The sequence below is a fragment of the Cygnus olor genome, chromosome 1 (assembly GCF_009769625.2).
Source record: "Cygnus olor isolate bCygOlo1 chromosome 1, bCygOlo1.pri.v2, whole genome shotgun sequence".
Classification (NCBI taxonomy): Eukaryota; Metazoa; Chordata; class Aves; order Anseriformes; family Anatidae; genus Cygnus; species Cygnus olor.
Genome location: NC_049169.1, coordinates 200,554,408 through 200,574,614, shown reverse-complemented (window position 1 = coordinate 200,574,614; position 20,207 = coordinate 200,554,408). Strand labels below are relative to the sequence as shown.

At 42.1% G+C, this 20,207-nt stretch overlaps 1 protein-coding gene across 1 annotated transcript; it reads right to left on the bottom strand.

The window, feature by feature from the left end:
• Window positions 1-217: 217 nt before the first annotated feature.
• Window positions 218-19,424, bottom strand: CTSC (cathepsin C). The gene is made up of 7 exons (XM_040544293.1): window positions 18,971-19,424; window positions 17,454-17,599; window positions 7,254-7,420; window positions 6,650-6,805; window positions 4,928-5,043; window positions 2,118-2,249; window positions 218-1,379 (listed from the first exon to the last, which is right to left on the bottom strand). The coding sequence occupies exons 1-7, from the start codon at window positions 19,131-19,133 to the stop codon at window positions 877-879; spliced, it is 1,383 nt and encodes a 460-aa protein (XP_040400227.1). The 5' UTR covers window positions 19,134-19,424; the 3' UTR covers window positions 218-876.
• Window positions 19,425-20,207: the final 783 nt, after the last annotated feature.

The window sequence follows — 20,207 nt, the reverse complement described above, 5'->3', positions numbered from 1 at the left end:
ATTACCAGGCTCGTGGACAATCTTGCTTGGCATTGCCAACTTTGCCTGGTGTTGCTGAACCTTGGTCTCACTTGGATGATTTTTAGTTCATCTCTCCTCTCATCTTCCTTCCCCATCAGTTTACATCCTGCTAAAGGAACAAGTTCTTGACAAGTTCAAAACTTAGGATAGGTCACAGAAATAAAGAACTAACTAATTCCACAAGTACAAACTCCTATTGGAATGGGTTATTTTTTATTGAACTCTGAGATGATCAATTGCAAAGCACAGTAATAAAATCTAGAACTGGAACATTTAGTAACAGCCCAAAACATAGAATTGATTTTTGTCATAAGGATTTAACTTGCAGCTTTTGCAGGACACTTAAAGCTTTAAAATTTCCTTTTAATCAATGAAATTGCCCACTCTCTCCCCAGTGCACACTTAAGTTCTAAATTGCAGTGACTTCATGATTTCTGAGAAATAAGGCATTACACAGTGTCCTTTCAGAGTAGCTGCAGATTATCATACCAGTTGCTTCCCTCTGACATCTGAAGTGCAAGATTGTCCATGGAAGAAAATGCAAGTGGTGACTGAAATCAAAAAGTTTATCTAATGATGAATAACCACCACCACTGTTACCAAAATGGCAATTGCATTCTAGGTGATCTACCATCAGATTCCAGAGAGGAAGCCTCCAGTACACACAGCAGAGCTTACGGTGTTCATACTCTCACCCAGGGAAACTGTTTTCTCTCTTCTGGAAAATTTCATTAAAGCTCTCCTGTTTAAGCTAGGGTACAGATTTTAATCATAGTCTCTTAAAAAAAAAATGGTACGTTCTTATGGCTGGGGATTTGTTTCTCAGACAAAGGCACTGGATGAACACTTCTGCATTTATAGTTTTGGGATAGGAGTTGCAGCCACTGCAATGCTTTCAATTGCACATTCATCCGTGCCACGGCGGATTCTGAAGTAACCATCTTCTCCCCATGAAGTGCCCCAGCTGTTCTTGACAATCCAGAACTTCTCACCACTTTTTGGGTCTTTACCGTAGCCCACCAGCAAGACAGCATGATTAGTCAGTTCAAAAGGGTTGAAGTCATCCTTCAGCCCAGTGTGATGGTAGATTCCCTCTTTATAAAGCATGAAATCATCATAAACTTCAAAGGCAACAGCCATTGGCCCACCCAGAACAAGCTCGAGTTTCATCAGGGCTTCATTGCAGCCTCCATAGAAACCACCAACATAGTGGTACTCAGAAGTGTAGTAGTGGTAACAGCTACGCTTGAACAGGCATGGAGAATCTTGGGCTGTGTAAGGGAAGCAGTCCTCTTCCACCACACCAAAGTCTTGGACATATTTCCCAGCAATGAGGTATGGGAAACCACCATCACAACCTAAACCAAAAAAATATCTGGTTAATTCCCTTGCAGAGTTATTTGATGTAGGAGAATTTCCTACTCAAATCTTGGAATGCTTACAGATTACAGTATTGAACACAAGCTGCAGCGACTCTGATAATCCTAGTATTCCAGTTAGATATAGCTATCTTTCTAAAACACACAAAATAAAATTCAGAGCACATTGGAGCTGTACTAGGAACACAAATGCATGGACCACCTCCTCATCCATTTGCTCCTGACACCCCATCAGGAACAGAAGTTAGTTACATGCTGTAAAAAAGCTGTCATATACTGGGTACCATCCTTCCTTTGGAAATTTGAAGCCTTAGTCATTGCTTTTGCTCATCTCCCCCTCCCCATATGTTCCTTCTCTCTGAATATGCTTTTAGGATATTTGGTTCCTCTTTCTAGGCATGCATTGCAACCTAGATGTGTTTTCAGCCCTGTTCCTTCAATCTCTGTTCTCCATCTCTCAGGCAGATCTACTTAAAATCCAATAACATCCTTAGTGTGGGGCCATGAACACTTGGTTCAATACCACCTCTATGCAAGGTGGGCTGACAACTCTGGAATATTTAATATCTTTCAAAAGAAGTACTAAAAATATAGTCTGCCAGGTGACTTGGTTCTGTTGTCAAAATAACAGGTCACAGAAAGGTGTGGAAATTATTAATATACTTCTGCAGTGTCATTATTATTGAAAGTTAACTTCGTATACACTAGTGTACTTACCCTGAGAATACTGGCTGCAAGACACAACCTGCTGGGGACTAAAGATTGGTTTCTGAGTGTTATTTGTGAGGATACGTATTCTTGCTTCCAGCATGCCCATGGAGGCAAACGCATAACAGCTACCACATGAGGCTGAGGAGAGAAATAGAAAAAAAAAACAAAACATGAAGAGCAGACAGTAACATAAACAAGGTGAGTCACCTGCATTCGGGTATTGCTATTACTGGAATGCACTAAGAAGAGTCAAAACCTGCAAGACCGTCTTAGAGTGATTGGAAGTTCAACACTGATAGCACAAGAACTTTAAATATACATTTAGCTATTAAGCATGTAAGCAGTTCTGTTCAAAACACTTTTAGCAACTTTTTAAGGAACACTGAATTTATTCCAGAATAAGAGATGACATATTGCTCCTGAGTACTTTTCAGCAGTATCATGTAACATCCATGCTATTCACACAGAATGCAGCTACAGAGACTATGTTACAGAAGAGAAGGCTTACAACCTACTGCCTCAGGCTATAACCTTTTACGTTGCACATTTGCTAAGGGACGGTGAACTATTTTAAGTGAATACTGATATTGTTCTAGATTATTTCAGCCTATCCATGTATTTAATGCTGTAACTTTCTGTTAAAAGTATTCCACCTCTAGAACTACCCATAAAATAACTCACTTTGGAGAGTCTAGTGGTGTAAATACTGGGTTTGATATAATGGATTCAGCCCACTCCCCTTACTTACCAAGGCCATCTATTTGTACGCTGGCTTTTCAGAGACACTTAAATCTCCCTTCTGTTGCCTGGCAGAGAGCTAAGTCTCCCTACCTTTGAATCAAAATTTAGTATTGCTTCTAGTTTTAGGCCTCTTCACTCCCTAGAAACTTTCTGTAACACATTAAAAGCCTTTGGAAGTAGAATAACAAACATCACAGGAAAGGACAATTACTTGGATGAGGTCCTATTTTATCTACTGATTGTCACCAAGGTGCCCGATTTCCTTTTGTTTTCTGACAGTTGGAAAGTCAAGTATTGCAGAACTATGAAAAAGGAGGGAGGCATGAGGAACAAAACAAAATACTTTTTCCTGAACTGTGTAGGTGTGTAAAAGCAGAGCTATTACAAAAGCAAGACTTTGAAATTGCAGCTTTATTCAGTTAGATGCATCTCTGAGGAAAAGGGGCAAAAATCAGCCTGAACAAGAATGCTTTTTGCCCAGCAGGGCTAACTGAAGCAGTGAAAGGTGCCTCCCACTCATCATACAGTCACAGCATACAAGGTGGGCTGTGCTGCAGAAAACTCTTGTATTTTTGGCACACTTTGCACACCAAATGCAGTTATTTCAACCTGAAAGTCTGTAGGGGCAGTTAGTTTTAAAAAAAAAAAAAAAAAAAAAAAAAAAACCTGTTACCACAAGGGTATTTGTGAGGCTTTTAATGTGAAAACTACACTATCAGCAGAGTCAACATAGCTGCAAGAGTAGCTGCTTTACTGAGGCTTTCTAGAAATTCTCTTCCAGAGTCAACTAAAGCTTCAGCCATATCAGATTCCACTCACTTAACATTAAGGGTTGTTAAATGATGAGGGGTAAGAAGGGCACCTAGTGAAAAATCAGTTGACCAGGCTTTCCACGTACTTTGATCTGCAAAAAAAGCTTACAGGAACTCATAGAAATTGGAACTCTAAGGTTAACAAAATCTGTACATTTCCCTCCTCTCCCCCTAGTAAATTTGATAAACAATGACAGGGCTATCTTCTAGAAGACAAGTTTCTGGCTGAAAGAGGCCATCAATGCTCTATAAGCAACCTGATAAGTCAGCTTTGACTATATAGTAGGGATGCTACCATCTTAGCAGTAAGTATTATAATATGATACAATTCTAGTTGCATGAAGCCTGCCACGTCTTGAGGTATTATACAAAGAATGCACAAGCCTTTCTACGCTTCTGCTACCAGGAAACTAGCTGGCAGAATTTGGCAGAAGAACTAAACCATAAACCAAGGACCAGTAATTTAAGTAGCACTAGCATGGTGGTGGGGAATGTATTCTGTTCCACTAAAAGCTGTAACTGGATAACTACCAGCATATGCAAATTTGTTTGTAAATATAGGAAAGGGACGTATTAACTTAGTCCACACCTGGTTTCCAGTGCATAGGTATCTAATTAAGAGGTAGAAAAGGTATCTTGCATCACAATGCTGTAAAAGCACTGCCTATAGAATAGAAGAACACCATTTAAGTATGTTTAACACATTGTTTTTCCACAGGTATTATATATCTATCAGCATACATATTTTTCATAGCAACCAACAGCTCTTCTTTCAACTAGCCATTTAAATAGCTCCTAAAGTTAACAAAGTGATATGACTTAGGGGCAGCATAAACAATTCTCATGGATTTATTCATTAAAGCTGTGTGCTAATTTGCCATCAGAAGGAATTAAGTAAAGAATTAAACGTACATCAGTTCTGTCAGCATGCAGAAAGCCATGACTGTGACTATCTGGACAAGTCTTGACAGCTGTCTTTATGCAGAGCACTGTGGTTGTCGGCTTTCACTCCAGCAAAAGACCCTGTTGTTTGGATAACAGTACTGCCACCACTAGCACCTACTATTTTGGCAAAGTGTTGCCAGCCAGGACTCCACCCAGTTTCCACAAATTACTCATAGTAAAGACGCCATCTATCAACTACAGGACATTAAAAAGAGTGAGGTAAGATCTTGCTAACAGCAGGATACAGAGTATATCTAAGGAGCTCTAGAGCATTTCATCCAGAGTTTTTTGTTGTTGTTGTTGTTGTTTTTTTTTCACCTTGATTCCGAACAGGGCTGACATAATTGACACCATTCACATTTCTCCAGTCCCAGGATTCTGGTAAGCCTGCAACTTTTTTGAGTAACTCAGGTGTTAGAGGTGCCGGCTTTGGTCTAAAAAAGAAAAAAAAAAAAAAAAAGAGAGAATATACTTCTTAGTAACATATCACAGTAGGTAAGGAAACTATCATGTAACACTATTGTCATCTTTCAGCTTCTACTGGTTGCTTAGTTTCACACTAAGTGGTTTGAAATAGTCTCCATCTATGCTGAGTGGGCGTCGATCTCAAAAGATTATTTTCAGCAGGATGCAAGACCTACTTAAATCCCTCCCAGAGTGAACTGTATTATGAAGCATCTACAAACTGGTTAGGTCAAATACTTTTGAACTAATCAGAAGCACCAAGGTAACTCTCAGCAACCATAGCAATGTAGTTCTGCAACAGCTATTCGATCTCTCTTCTACAACCAGGTATACAGATTCTCTATCTGCAGAGGGCGCCTCGCCTCGGCAGCATGCATTGACAGCAACTACTGACTGTTTAATTGCAGACACAGTGTCATGGCTTGCATCAACACTTCAATAACTGCAGTCCCACTTGCCCAAGAGACTTCCCTGGAGCAAGTTTTTACTGTGACTATTAAAGCAGCACTAAGTGCTACTTGTCCTCATTTGCCACTTGCAGCCAAGTGATGCTCATGTATCAGCAAGCCAAGAGCTCCCTGCATTCGGCATTCACAACCTGATGCTTGTCCCATAAGTCATGCATCAAGTGCCATTCACAAACACCAGGCACTGGAGCCTGTTCTGAAAGCATTAGCAGGACAAAACACTGTCATAGGACTGTGTGGTACAACAGTTTCCAAAGAGGTTTTTGTATTTAACACCACCTACAAGGAAACATCTGTCTATAAATGACATCATGATCATCTGCACAATCCTCCCATGCAAGTCAGTTATTGTATTGTATGAACGTCTTCCAAAAACATATAATTGACACAGCTTGGAAGAATCAGTAGCATTCTACCCACAGCAGTATTACAGTGGAAAATGCGAAAATATAAAGGTAAAATAGCCAAAGGGAAACTCTGAATCAAAGAACTCTAGTTCTCACATTAATGAATGATATAAAGGAGGACCATGCATCCATTCTTATTGCAACTCTATCATGTGACCTGCAAGACCTTAAATATACTCACAAGGCTACTTCATTCTACTTCACTACACTCCAAGCAGGGAGTACCCTGGCTGCTGGCAAGGCAAGTTGCCAAAGTAACCACGAACTTCCCTCAGAAAAACTCTATTTGTGTTTAGTAACAGAATACTGCTTTTTAATTGCAATTATGAACTAGGAGAACCAGGAAGACTGTCATGCACAGGCTCGAGGCTACGGCAAACTACTGATGGGTAGACAGGTGTGAGAGATTGCAGCTAACACTGTCCCTACTTCTCTGTGGGTATGAACACACTAGCAAGTTACTGGGCAAGATTAAAGTGTGGGTAACCCCATATGTCACAACTGCTTGAGACAACAGATGCTAAGAATAGTCATTCAAATGGTGAAATACGTTGGCACTCTATGAAAGTGAGATGAAGGTCTTGAAACATTAAACATCTGAACTACAAGCCAAAACCCAGCTAGGAAAGGTGAAGGTAAATACAAGCAGATTTTCGGCAGCAGTGGATGTAGCTTTATGAGAAAGCAGAAGGCTGTAGTACCTTGAAGTCCTGGAATAGAGACCCCCAGCTCTCCTAGTTAGCTCTTCCAGGGCAAAATTCTCATACTCCTTGTATCTTGTTGCTCTCCAGGACTTCTGTTGAGTATTGATAGCATTTACAAAGTCAAAGTTGTGCACATAGCGTCTGCCTGAAAGTCTGCAAACAAGAAATGAAATAGCACGATAAGAAAAGGACTGGGATTGAAATGTAAAAACATTCTCCACACTAAATATGGAGAAGGCTCTAATTCTGGAAGAGTCTTCTGCTATGTATTAATACGGAGATATGCAATCATTGGATCAAAGCAAGGTTTCTGAAATTTAACACAGACCATAACTGGCAGGATACAACCATCTCTTTTAGACATGCCAGTTTTGTAATTGGACTTCAACAGTAACTGCAGGAAAACACAGACTGAAGGAGCATCTGCGTGATATGACTGGCACAGCCTCCCCTGTCTTTGTACATTCAGGGTTTATTCCAACATTATCACTGGCATTAGCTTCATCCCCAGCCAAAGAATTGATCCATATGGTTCTGCTGAAACCTGAAGCACAGTTACCAAATATTTTATCCAGTGAAAGGTCACTTATCTGTTGCTTACCTTCCTTGGGGTTTCTGGAGAGGTAGCTGGTTTACATGAACATCTGAGAGAGATGAAGAAATCTTCTGTCCACTGAAGCAAGCCCAATTGTGGCCAAGTACATCATGTACCCAGCCTGGTAGAGTTTCATTACAGTAGCTGGTTACCTTCTGGCCTTCCTTTTTATACTGTAATGTGAAGAGGTTATGTTGTGTTAAATACATGCACTTGCTAGCATACCAATGGTCCCTACCCACCCAGCTGCTTTCTGTTCTGTTTCAGAGGAAGTGGCCAAACATTCTAGATCAACCATCATCTTTGATTTCAAAAGAAAGCATCAAGAGAACATCAGGCAAGTAAAAGAAAACAATCTTTATCAACTTGCTAAAGGACTGTGACTTGCACCTTTAACAACAAACCACGTATTAGTACTTGTATCAACTAACGCATAGTAATTCTTTGGGTTGAACAGTTAACTTTCTAGATAAAGTGTAATAGACATCTTAACATTTATTCTTCTCTTCAAGGCCCCTGTGGATTCTTGCACCACATCTGTATCTAGTCAAAAGTAACCCTAGACTGCTGCAAATGTTAGAAGAAACCAAGACCCATGGCAGCCTGAAAAGTAAATGCAGGGAGAACAGCAGGTTTCCTCACATAGTAATGTCTCAGGGCAAATTAGAGCATTCCTCTTTTAGAAGTCACAGCTGAAGGTGGGACATCTTGCAACTGCTTGAAGTCTGAACTGTGGTGAAAGAGCACAAAGAACCAGTTTCACCTGAGCTATCAAAATAAGCCAGTAAGAAAAGGATGATCCATTGAGTGCAACTCAACAGGAATTGGGGGGGTGAGGAGGTGCTACTAAAGCATGAAGTCCCAAGTCCTAATGCTTCCTTATTCTGCCATGGGTCTTCAGTAGTGGTACTGAAGAATAACAATAAATGAATCTATTCAGTGAAGTACTTCTGCATATGACACCTACAACTAACATGCTACCCAGCTGCATGAAAAGTTTCGTAAATTAGCCATTCTTTCACAGTAGAATGCCTTTTTAGGGGGAGGAAGGGTGGGGATGGGGTATCTTTTAAGGTTCATCCTTCAAGGTGCAAGTCTGTTTAGTATTAAGTTACACAGGAACTTGGAAATTCATACTACAAAAGCTTTACCTTTACTTTTCTAATCATAGATTACTTCAATGAAATCCAAGTTTCCTAATCCAAGGAGACTTCATTAAATCCCATCCTGTTCAAGTTTCATATGTACAAACGGTAAATGGATTTGGAGCTGTATTTCAACAAAATGCTGCTCAGCCTCTTCAATGAAAAAGATGATGGCTTACAGCAATAGAAATGCCTGAAGATAGACCACAGAGCAAGTTTGTGCACTGGGAAGTTTGTGACTATGACAGTTCTATAGGAAAACTGAAGGAGAAGACAATGAAATAATTAAGTTTATCAATCAGAAGAATAAAATTAAAGGTTTTAATCCTCTGACTGTTTTAGAACAATGGGAGTTTACTTTGTCCCCAGTTTGGAGATTGCAGAGGCATCAGATCTAAATCCGTGCTTGTCTAGCAAAACAAGCATGGCTGTTGATCAGGCACTAAAAGGCTGAGCTGTTATTTTGTTCTGTTCATCCCATCTTACTGTGAAGAAAGATTTCACAATACAAGGCAGAACTACACTTGGCCAAATACAAGGGCAAGGTCCAGAGATAACTTTTGAGAAATACCCTCTTCACAACAGCATTACTGAAATATACATACACAAACAAAAAGTTACTGACTTTGCATCAGTAAGTTACTGTGAAAGCACTTTATTTGGCTCTACACGATAGTGTAAATGAATACCTACTCGCCTTTCTTAAAAGCTGCCTGATTTTACAGAATGGTTGAGGTTGGAAGGGACCTCTGCAGATCACCTAGTCCAACCCACCCCTTGCCAAACAGGGTGACCTAACACACCTAGAATTACACAGAATCACCTAGATTTAAACAAGACTATGCACAACCATTCTTGATGACCACTGGCCTTGAAGCTGAATACTTGAAAAATACTCAAGGAACAGGCCTGCTTTCTATACCATTCAGATGCAGATCCTGTCTAGCACGAAGAAAATATTAATTTGTAACAAGCAGAACAGATTTAGGACTTATCCACACTGAGAAAACAGGTAGTGAGTTATCCGCCAAATTGCAAATTGAAACTACAACTCGCCTGTTTGTCCATTGTTAAACAACATTTGCCATTAAACAGCATTTGTGCTGAATTCCTAGAACCAGCTAACTCCCAAATGAGCCACATGTTGGAAGAGCCAAACTGAGATTGCAAAGTCATTGCTGCCATAAGAATGACACCAACTGCTTACTACTAAAGGGTACGCAATTAGATCAGTATTCCATTGGTAACCACATCTAGGATTTCATACTCAGATCAGAGAAGAGCTCTGACAAGGTTAGATTTAGCAAATCTGTGAGCACCAGTTTTAGAGGATCTGCTTTGGGTATGCCTGCTCAAAGCACAGGCAAACAGAGGCGTGACCAGCTTCAGGAGTGCTAGTTCAGTGCAGCACCACTGGCTGCACAATCACCAGCTCAGCTGCATATGAATTATGGTGCTGAACTACCAGAGCTGCTGGCACACCAGCACAGCTGCAGAACTCCCAGCAGAACAACGTGCTTCAGAGGATAACAGCCATGCAGCTGTGACCACCAGCAATTGCTGAACTACTACTGAATCCACTTCCTCTGCAGTCTTACAAACACGGTTTCCTCTTTTTTTCTATTTTTTTTTTATTAAAGTGATAAAAGACCACTGCAGCCATGCTGTGTGATAATTTCATCAGCCAATGCTCACGTCTGCAGCTTCAAGTACACTCAATCCAACATAATCTGACTGTATCAGAACAAATCCTGTAGAAAAGACAAACAAACTATATTCACGGTTCAAATTCTAAGACTTGAAAACATGAAACTTGAATTCCATTTCAAACACTTATTTTTTCTAGTGAGACATCTCACATGACTTCATCTAATGCCAGAAGTTAGCTAAACAATTCCAATCCTAACCTCAGAAGATTTCATCTACCTCAACTTCAAGGCTTGCTATTAGATACCTGAACCTAGGTAAGCTTTTTGGTATTTTATTAAAGTCTTGCTTGTGTAGGTCATCATGACATAACCTAAATGTAATTCTAGTGTTGGTAAAATTGTTTAAAATTTTCTTTAAGTTTTAAATCTCCCAAACAGGAAAGAAAGGATTACTATCCTTAATTACTATCACTTGTCTGGATTGCTTATTTCAGCAAGAAGTCCTTAGTTTTAAAAAGATTTGGGTGTGGTGGGAAATAGAAGAAAAGCTGCAAGAGGGAAATGTCAAAGAAAGTCTAGAAAAGCTTAGTACCTTGTGTAGTGGAATAGTCTCTCTCTTTCAACTGGAGTAGTGGTAACATTTTAATATGAAAAAGACAAGCCTTTTTTTTTTCCCCCCTTAAGTACAACTCAAAAGTCAGAAATAATACAATCATAGAACGGCTCAGGTTGGAAGGACCCTTACACATCACCTATCTCCAACCCCCCTGCCATAGGCAGGGACACCTCCCACTAGATCAGGTTGGCCAAGGCCCCATCCAGCCTGGCCTTGAACACCTCCAGGGATGGGGCATCCACAGCTTCTCTGGACAACCTGTGCCAGTGCCTCATTACCCTTACAGTGAAGAATTTCCTCCTAATATCTAGTCTAAATCTATCCTCTTTTAGTTTAAGACCATTCCCCCTTGTCCTATGCTTATCTACCCAAGCAAAGAGTCCTTCTCCATCCTTTTTGTAAGCCCCCATCAAGCACTGAAAGGCTGCGATGAGGTCTCCCCAGAGCCTTCTCTTCTCCAGGCTGAACATCCCCAGCTCTCTCAGCCTTTCTTCATAGGAGAGGTGCTCTAGCCCTCTGATCATCTTTGTAGCTCTCCTCTGGAACCGCTCTAACAAGACATCTTTCTTGTGCTGGGGGCCCCAGACCTGGACATAGCACTCCAGGTGGGGCCTCACAAGGGCAGAGGAGAAGGGAACAATCCCCTCCCTCCACCTGCTGAACCCTTCTCTGTTGATGCAGCCCAGGTTGCAGCCGGCCTTCTGGGCTGCCAGCACATGCTGCTGGCTTATGTTGAGCCTCTCCTGGAAAGAGTCCAGTGGAGGGCCACAGAGATGATATGGGGCCTGGAGCATCTTCCCTATGAAGAAAGGCTGAGAGACATGGGTCTGTTCAGCCTTGAGAAGGCTGAGAGGGGATCTTATCAATGTTTATAAATACCTGAAGTGTGGGAGACAGAGGGATTTGGCCAACATCTTTTCAGTGGTTTGTGGGGACAGGACAAGGGGCAATGGCCACAAGATGGAGCCCAGGAAGTTCTGCACCAACATCTGAAAGTACTTCTTCACAGTGAGGGTGACAGAGCACTGGAACAGGCTGCCCAGGGAGGTTGTGGAGTCTCCTTCTCTGGAGATATTCAAGGTCCATCTGGACACCTACCTGGGCAGCCTGCTCTAAGGAACCTGTTTTGGCAGGGGGGTTGGACTCAATGATCTCTCGAGGTCCCTTCCAACCCCTACAATTCTGTGATTCTTTCATCTACCAGAACCCCCTAGTCCTTCTACGCAGTGCTGCACTCAACGAGTTCTTCTCTCAGGGTGTACTCATGTCTGAGGCTGCCCCAGCCCAGGTGCAGCACCTTGCAGTTGGTCTTGTTGAACCTCGTGCGGTTCACATGGGCCCACTTCTCCAGCCTGTCCAGGTCCCTTTGGATGGCATCCCTTCCTTCTGTTGTATTGACTGCACCACTCAGCTTGATGTTGTCTGCAAACTTGCTGAGGGTGCACTCGATCCCATCTCTTACGTCATTGATGAAGATATTGAAAAGCACCAGTCCCAGGACAGACCCCTGAGGGACACCACTCGTCATCAGCCTCCACCTGGACACAGAACCATTGACCACTACTCTCTGGGTGTGGCCATCGAGCTGATTCCTTATCCACCGAATGGTCCACCCTTCACATCCATAATACCACTTACGGGATAAACTAAGATTTTTACAAGACTCTCTCTCTCCAAAGCAGTAGTCTCCTATAGTATTTATTACACATCAAATGATTGAAACAAATAGGCCTCAATCTTCCTTTCAGACTCACTCTAGCTTTTTATACTATTCCACTGCTGTTTCTATTGCTATCACTTGAAAAACACTTTGCAGCCTTGCATGTTGTGTAGCCATACAGAATCCTTACATTATCCAGCAGAAGCACATGCTAAGGCTTCTGCCAGGAGTCGGCACACTTACTTCACATCCAAGTTCAGCATGTGTGCTGTTTCAGCAGCACACGTTAAATAAGAAGTGAGCAATCCCATAAACAAACAAGTTGTGTGCTGCAAACAAACACCAAGCAGTATCCATGACTTGTGACAAGCCGAATGCATGAATCCAGTAAGAAACTGCATTTAACTTGGAAAGTCTAGATAGACAAGTCTATGCAAAAGAATAATTAGAAGTAAAATACCGCTAGCGCTTATTCACTTATTCTATTAAAACAATCTGCGGAAAACAAATGCATTGGTGAGCTCACCCAATCCACTCCTTTTGTGTTGAAAGTCATTTGCTCATAGTCTCCCAGTGAAAGAACAAATAGCTTGTAAAGTCTGTGAGGTCCTACAAAAGCTTGAGTATGTGGCTGTTTAGTAAGTCCCAAGAACAAAAGACTACTAGAAAAACTAACTGAAACGTGCATTATCAAACAGACTGTATCCATACAGTACAGTAGCTCTGCTAAAGCCACAGTTTAGACAAGCCCACAGCATTCTTTTTAGTTATTAAGTTTGATTCTTTAACATTAAGCAAAAATACACTGCAAATTCAGCTAGTACCTTGTTGAACTTCTATGCTTGAGACACATGAAGTACTGTATTGGCTGAAATACGACTCTTCATTTAGCCCAGCATCTCTGTCTTCGGCTCAATGGCAGAATATGAAGAAAGTGCTAAAGCATCATAGTAAGTCAGGATACTTTTTATCTGTTCTGTTACAACTGGGTTTTCAGCCACATAATTTAACTTCAGTGCAGCAAACAGAACTTCAAATTTATGAGCAAACTTTAAACAATGAATACTTTCCTGACAAGCCCAAACCCACAGCCATGAAAGGAGATGCGCAAACTTTGTATTATGGCTGCTCTGTAAGCATTTTCAGGAGAGCAGAAGTCTTAAAGGATGGTATGAGACCAGCCTCAGAGTTTTATTTTCTGTATTTTCGCATTATAACAACTGAAATATTAAAAAAAAAAAAAAAGGCATTTTAAAAGTGGGAAATAGTTTATCCTATTGTATTTTATTTATATATATATATTTTTTTTTTTTTTTTTCAGTAATTTAGACTATGTTTCTCTTCCAAAGTAACTCATAAATATGAAATCTTTCTTTTGGAAATCAAAATCAAACTGTTCATGAACCAAAAAGGTCAATCCAGAATCTGTAACTCCAGAACAGTGAGTAAATTGGAAAGTTATTTCAGAGTAAAACTAAGTAATTTTATCAAGTAGTAAAAACCAATATGCAATTACTCTGTATTAGACATAATAGTTCTGTATCTACTTGCTATAAACCAAGAGTGCTAACAGACCGATAATTCTTCCTTTCCATGAACTCCAAAGGGACTGTGTCTAATGACTTACCACATTCTACATAGTAATCAAGGCTAAGCAATATTCTAAGAAATGGCTTTCATGCTTTCCTCTTGCTCCACTGCTCCATTTCCAGGTAGGAAGGCCATCTCTAATTAGCTTTCTAGTTCACCCTATTTTACTCCAAGGACTGCTAGATTACGACCATCACTAAGCAAATGAAGTCTGCTATGGTTAAGTTATTTCAGGTGCAAATGGTAGGATTATTTTAAACAATAAGCAATCATTCCTCAAAAAAAAAAATCCTAAGTGTGCACTGAACTGAGTATATTATTTTCCCCTAGAAGTTTTATAGTAGATGACAATGGAATCAATCCTAGAAGAGTGTAAATTGCATTTGAGGGGGAAAAAAAAAAAAAAAACATTGTCAGTTTTTATCAGGACTAGATATTTTGTATTTCTATTTCCTATGTAATGCAACATTGACTGGATTATAAAAAAACAACATATGTCATAAGGTCAGGCAGCTTGTAAGGAATTATTTCTACTCTAGTGCCCACTGACAATTGTGAAATAAGTTTGGTGATGATCAGTATGACAAATTCTTGCCCAAAGTCAACTAGCTGTCTGCAGGAAAAAAAAACGCATTTACTAAGTGCTGCTATATTTCCTCTTGCTTCTTTAGCCATTGCACTTCCATTTTGGTAATCTGTGGTTTCTTTTACAGCAATAACATGAATGAAAGATTACACAGAGGGTAAATGACTTGGGCTCTAATCCTCTCTATAATTTTTAAGGAAACAAGTCTTCAAATTAAGCACATCTAGATGATGGAATCCCTACCACTAAACAATGGGACAAACAAGCTTCCTATTTCTCAATATCAAAAGCAACTGCAAAACTAACAATGAACCCTTTTACCTACAAAAGACTAAGACACATTCACGCTCATGAAATGCAAGGTAACATGCATTACTAATACTCAAGCATGTATTTGACTCTGTTTTTGAATAAATTGGATCTTAAGATGTCCTGAAGTTCCTTTCAGACCAAATTATTCTATGACAACTAAGTCATAGAATCACAGAATATCCTCATTTGGAAGGGACCCACAAGGATCAAGTCCAAGTCATGGCTCCACAGGGGAACCTAAGAGTTGGATAATATCAAGGAGCATTGTCCAAACACTTGTTGAACATTGACAGGCTTGGGACCATGACCACTTCCTTAGGGAGCCCGTTCTAGGAACCCAACCACCACCTCAGTAAAGAATTTTTTCCTAATAACCCATTTGAACATCCCCTAACACTACTTCATGACATTCCCTTGTATCCTATTGCTTGGTCACCAGAGAAAAGAGAGCATTACCTCTAGTCTCTGCTTCCCTTCATGAGGAAGCTGTAGACAGCAATGAGGTCACTTCTCAGTCTGCTCTAAGCTGAACAAACCAACTATCCTCAGCCACTCTTTAGTCACACCTCCTGGAATTCTCATAATCCCTTTTGCCCCCTTTTGGGGACATTCTACTATTTTTGGTATATTGCTTAACAGCACTCTTATCAGAGTACTTCCTTTTCATAAATGTCAAGGAAGATACTAAATCAGCACTTATCGGTCACTTGATTTAGATCTCATCTTTCAAGAAGATATTTCACAAGTGAAAAGTAGTAGTAAATAAAGCCTTCAGAGACTCTGAAGTGCCTTCAAGTTGGTGCCTAACATTGTGGAGCAGGCCACTGTTTCTGTGATCAAATTAAAGAATTAGTTTGATAATCAACACTTCCTCAACCGCTTACCCTACCAGCTTGTGAAACAACTGCATTTCAGTGTAAGGTATCAGCCTCAGGATTCCCATGTGTCAGTCGAACTGCCTCTCCTAAGATGACACGGTTTAGTGGGTAATATCGATGGTAGAGGGGACAGTTGGACTAGATGATCTTGGGGGTCTTTTCCAACCTTAATTATGATTCTATGAACCCACCAAGGACAGCAATGATTGCCGAATTCCAGCTGCTGGAGATGTTCATGAATTCAGGCTTCATATGGCATTACTACAACATACAGTGGTCCACTTCCCACACAGATGCAGCAATTCCTGTAACTTTTGAGGTGAGCACTCCCCCACTGTAGGAAAGCTTGCAGAGCGTCCCTGTCTGAGAAGTTTCAGAGGCAAATCTGCCCAATTAGAGCACTCTTCACTGTCTGTAGTTTTTGTTGTATCACCTGCCAATCTGGGGCATATGTATCATGGTAGTTTAGTGTCACTATCTTGACGATATCTACAGATGAGAGAAAGTCATTTGGGTATTTCTCTCTCAAACTTTGCTCCTGCTCAAATATAAGACCCTGTTTTAAAATAGTAAAACTTCTGCATAAAAGGTTACATTTTTTTAACGTGTAAAAAACATCACTGACAGTCTTAAAACAACAACCTACACTGTCCTTTCTTTTTAACTTAAATGGACTCCAATAGACACGGAGGAAGCTACAGTTCAGTTACAGCTTCATTTATCCTTACTGAATAGGAATGACTATGGCTCCCCAGAAGAAAAGATCACTCACTTTTCTTAACATCTGACAACACTGACTTGAAAATAGCTGCTGTGAAATAAACTATCCACAATTGCTCCCAGAAAACCAATTTGAAACAGAAGTCATTTCTTTACCCTCCTTAAGACTAGCCAAGGTTCAGAGATTTTATGCTTGGACAAGGCCTGGGTGTTTACTATCAATTCATCTGAAACCAAACACAGGATCACACCTTCTAAAATAACCAAGAAACATATTCATTGCTCCTGCTGAGGGCTGCACTCACATGTTCTGTGCAGCAGGACTGTCTGCCAAGTACACAAGTCATCCTGCAGATTGTTTAAATCCACCCGATTCATAACGTCATTCCTCAGCTGACCAGCAGAGTGCTCCTTAGCAAGTGGGTCTTCACTGGTCTATCCCCTGACTACTAGTCGTTTTCAGCTTGACCTGAAGTCATTAACAGGGACTGGAGAACACAGTATTACTTAAAAAAAAAAAAAGGAAGAATTATAAGGGGTAGGAAGGTTCCTTGATGATATAAGGCTTACTCTGACATAAGAATTACAGATCCTAGAAATCCTCCAACATGGAGGACAGATGATCTTTCTACAGTGAGGAGGGTACATTTCACAAGTTTGAGAACATCTTTAAGGAAAGATAAAAGCAATTACGTTTGATATTTCATTTGGGTGCAAGATGTCAGGAAGAAAACTGAAAAAGTTATTTTTCCCAGGCCACTGGGAGAGTTAGCTTCATGAAGGTCTTCAATTGAAGTAAGCACACCCAGAAGCAGAAGCTGCAGCATTGTTACCAGATTTTTCAAATACCTTTTCTACTCTTTTCTCTCTACCCAGCCACTGACAAACATTTGTGATTGTTCTTAATGTAAGAAAACAGCCACTTGTCTGGTTATCCAGGCAAAGAGAAACAAGTGTTCTCACTTCTCTACTGTGGCACTCAGCAACTAAACAGAAAAACAAGCAAAGACCTTTCAGCAAGTCACTGATGCAGACCACAAGTTAACTCACCTTAAAAAATGCAAACCACTTGTAGTTGTTTAGCACAATTTCAAAGCCTTGATTGTAAACCAAAGTGAAGAAACCATAATTGCCCAGACTATCCTGAGCCACATCTAACTTCTGAAGATTCACAAGTACTGTTTTTTCCACAGGCCCTGCAAGAAAGAACATTATTGCAAAGATTACAATTAAAATAAGAAAGAGTAAAGAGAATATCAGATTTTTTTTTTTCCAAAATACACTAAAATACACTTGTTGCATAAAGCCTCCTGCAAAAAGGCATCAAGCAAACACACCTCACAGACCTCACTTACCTATCACTGCAAACATGTTCATTTTGCAATGCTAGACAGTATTTGCACATTTAATTGCTAACAGCAGCAGTACCAAACAGCTGTTACAGGAAAACATCAGCTTAATTAATGTAACTTGCTACACAGCTACGTAGGACTTGGATACTCTGTCACTCAAGACACTGTGTCTGCAGTGACAAATCTTCCTCTGAAACATCTGGTTTCAGGTATCAGCCACCACACTACCTCACACCACTGCTCCAAACCCTGCCAGGTCCAGTATCACCTCCCATATTCTCACCTGCCACTTGCCTGGTCTGATCAAACTAACACAGTTTAGATGCGATGCATTAACTACTTTTACAATAATACCATCAAATAATAATCAAGTAACAGCTCCTCACTACTATTCTATTATGCTCTCAAGAGAAATACTATTTTTACTTCTCCTGATGTTATCAGACTTGAGCTTTTACAGCTGGGAGCCTCCTGGGACACAGGTGTAGCCCAGGAGCAACAACACACTTTGCCACTTAAGAGCCACTTTGTTAAGAGCCACTTTCAGGAGAGGCTGAGCTGAGAGGAAAGACATCTGGAGCTGTGAAGGAGGAAGCAAACCAGCATGAGGCAGTAGAAAAACAGAAAGGTCTAGGTGAATCCAAAATATACAAGAGAAAGAATAATGCAAGAATAAATCAAAACAACAACAAAAAAGGGAGTGCTGTAACTGGGCTGCCCACAGTGGTCACCCTGAGCAAAACAGGTTAATTTTCACACAGTTTAATTCGGATCAGCCCCTTTTTGCCTTAAGCCCAGCTGTCAGGAGCTTCAGCACCAACCTCTGCATGCTGCTACAGGCTCTGGCAAAACCGGCAGCATGTGGGGGCCCACTACTGCCAAAGCGGGTATTATAAACCGAAAACCTTAAATAACACGCTGCTAGCGAGCTTCTGCTGGCAACTAAGTGCTGAGGGCTACAAGGAATAGCCCCAGATGAGAAAAAGAGACCAAAAAAAAAAAAACTGAGCAAACAGGCCGGCTGCAAGCAAGCACACCAAAGGCAGACACCCGCTTCCTCGCCACCAGTTTCGCTTTTCGGGCCTGGCGGCGCGGAGCTTTCGGGGACCCCTCCACCGAGCTTTAGGGGACCCCCACCCACACCCGGGGCCCCCCACACCCGGATCCACCCAGGCGGGGAAAAGGGGAAACGGGACGTGGCCGCCGCGCTCTCACCCGCCTGGGAGCAGTTGCCGTGTCGGCCGCCCCCCCGCCAAACACGGAGCTGCCAGGCGCCCAGCAGGTCGGCGAAGGAGCAGTTGGCCGGGGTATCGGCCACCAGCTCGGCAGGCAACGCCGCCAGCACCATGGCCGCTGCCCACAAAGCCCACCCTGCCATGGCGCCGCGCCCGCCGCCACCCGCTGCAGCCGCCCTTAATATGGACGCGGGAGCCGCGGCCTCCCCGCCCCGCCGCTTCCCTGGGCCCGCCCCGGAGCGGCCCTGGTCGTGCTGCGCTGAGGGGCCGGGCTTCTGGACCTAACCCCCAGCTCTGGGGGGCTGCCTGGGGGTGTGTGGCACCCCCTGAAGGGGGACATCGTCCCCAAAGAGTGACCTTATCCCCAAAGGGTGTCCTTCCCAAAGGACGTCCTCTCCCCTGCAAAGGGTGTCCTCCTCGTCAATAGGCGTCTCCAACCGCTCAGAATGACCTGTCCAAAGGGAGTCCTCCTCCCCAAAGAGTGTCCTGCCCAAAGGACAGTCTCCCCTGCAAACGCCGCCTTCCTCACCAAAAGGCATTGCCCACACAAATAGAATCATAGAGTCATTAGGTTTGGAAAAGACCTCTGAGATCATCTGGTCCAAACATCCCCCTACCACCAATATCACCCACTAAACCATGTCCTTAAGCACCACGTCCAACCTTTCCCTAAACACCCCCAGGAATGGTGACTCCACCTTCCCTGGGCAACCCATTCCAATGCCATTCTCTCCTAAATGGAGTCCCCCTATCCAAAGAGCATCCTCATCCCCAACATGCCTCCTTCTCTCCAAAGTGCCTTGTCCTCCCCAAAGCCCATTCACCTCCCCAGACAGTATATTTCCCCTGAAGGGCATCCTCCCCTGTAAAGGGCAATGTCATCTCTGGAGCCCCTGCTCCAAAATCCAAGCCAAGGCCTCCACTCTCAGAGAAGTCCTGGCAGAGAGGGGCAGGCCGGCAGGCTTGGTCTCTGGTGTTATTTCAGGCAGGAGTCTTGCAGCTGTGGAGGACAAGGCCACTGGTCTACCACAGGTTTTAGCTGTACAAGGTGACTCAGGGTTTCCGCACCAGCTGCACACTGTGGCCAGAAAACCACACAGCACCAGTCCTGCATGGGATGTGGGACCCCAGAAACCTGCGGCAGTCAACCCCAGCCCATAGCCTGCAAAAATGCAGAAAAATCCCCCAGAAGGTGTAAGACTTAGTAACATGCAAAT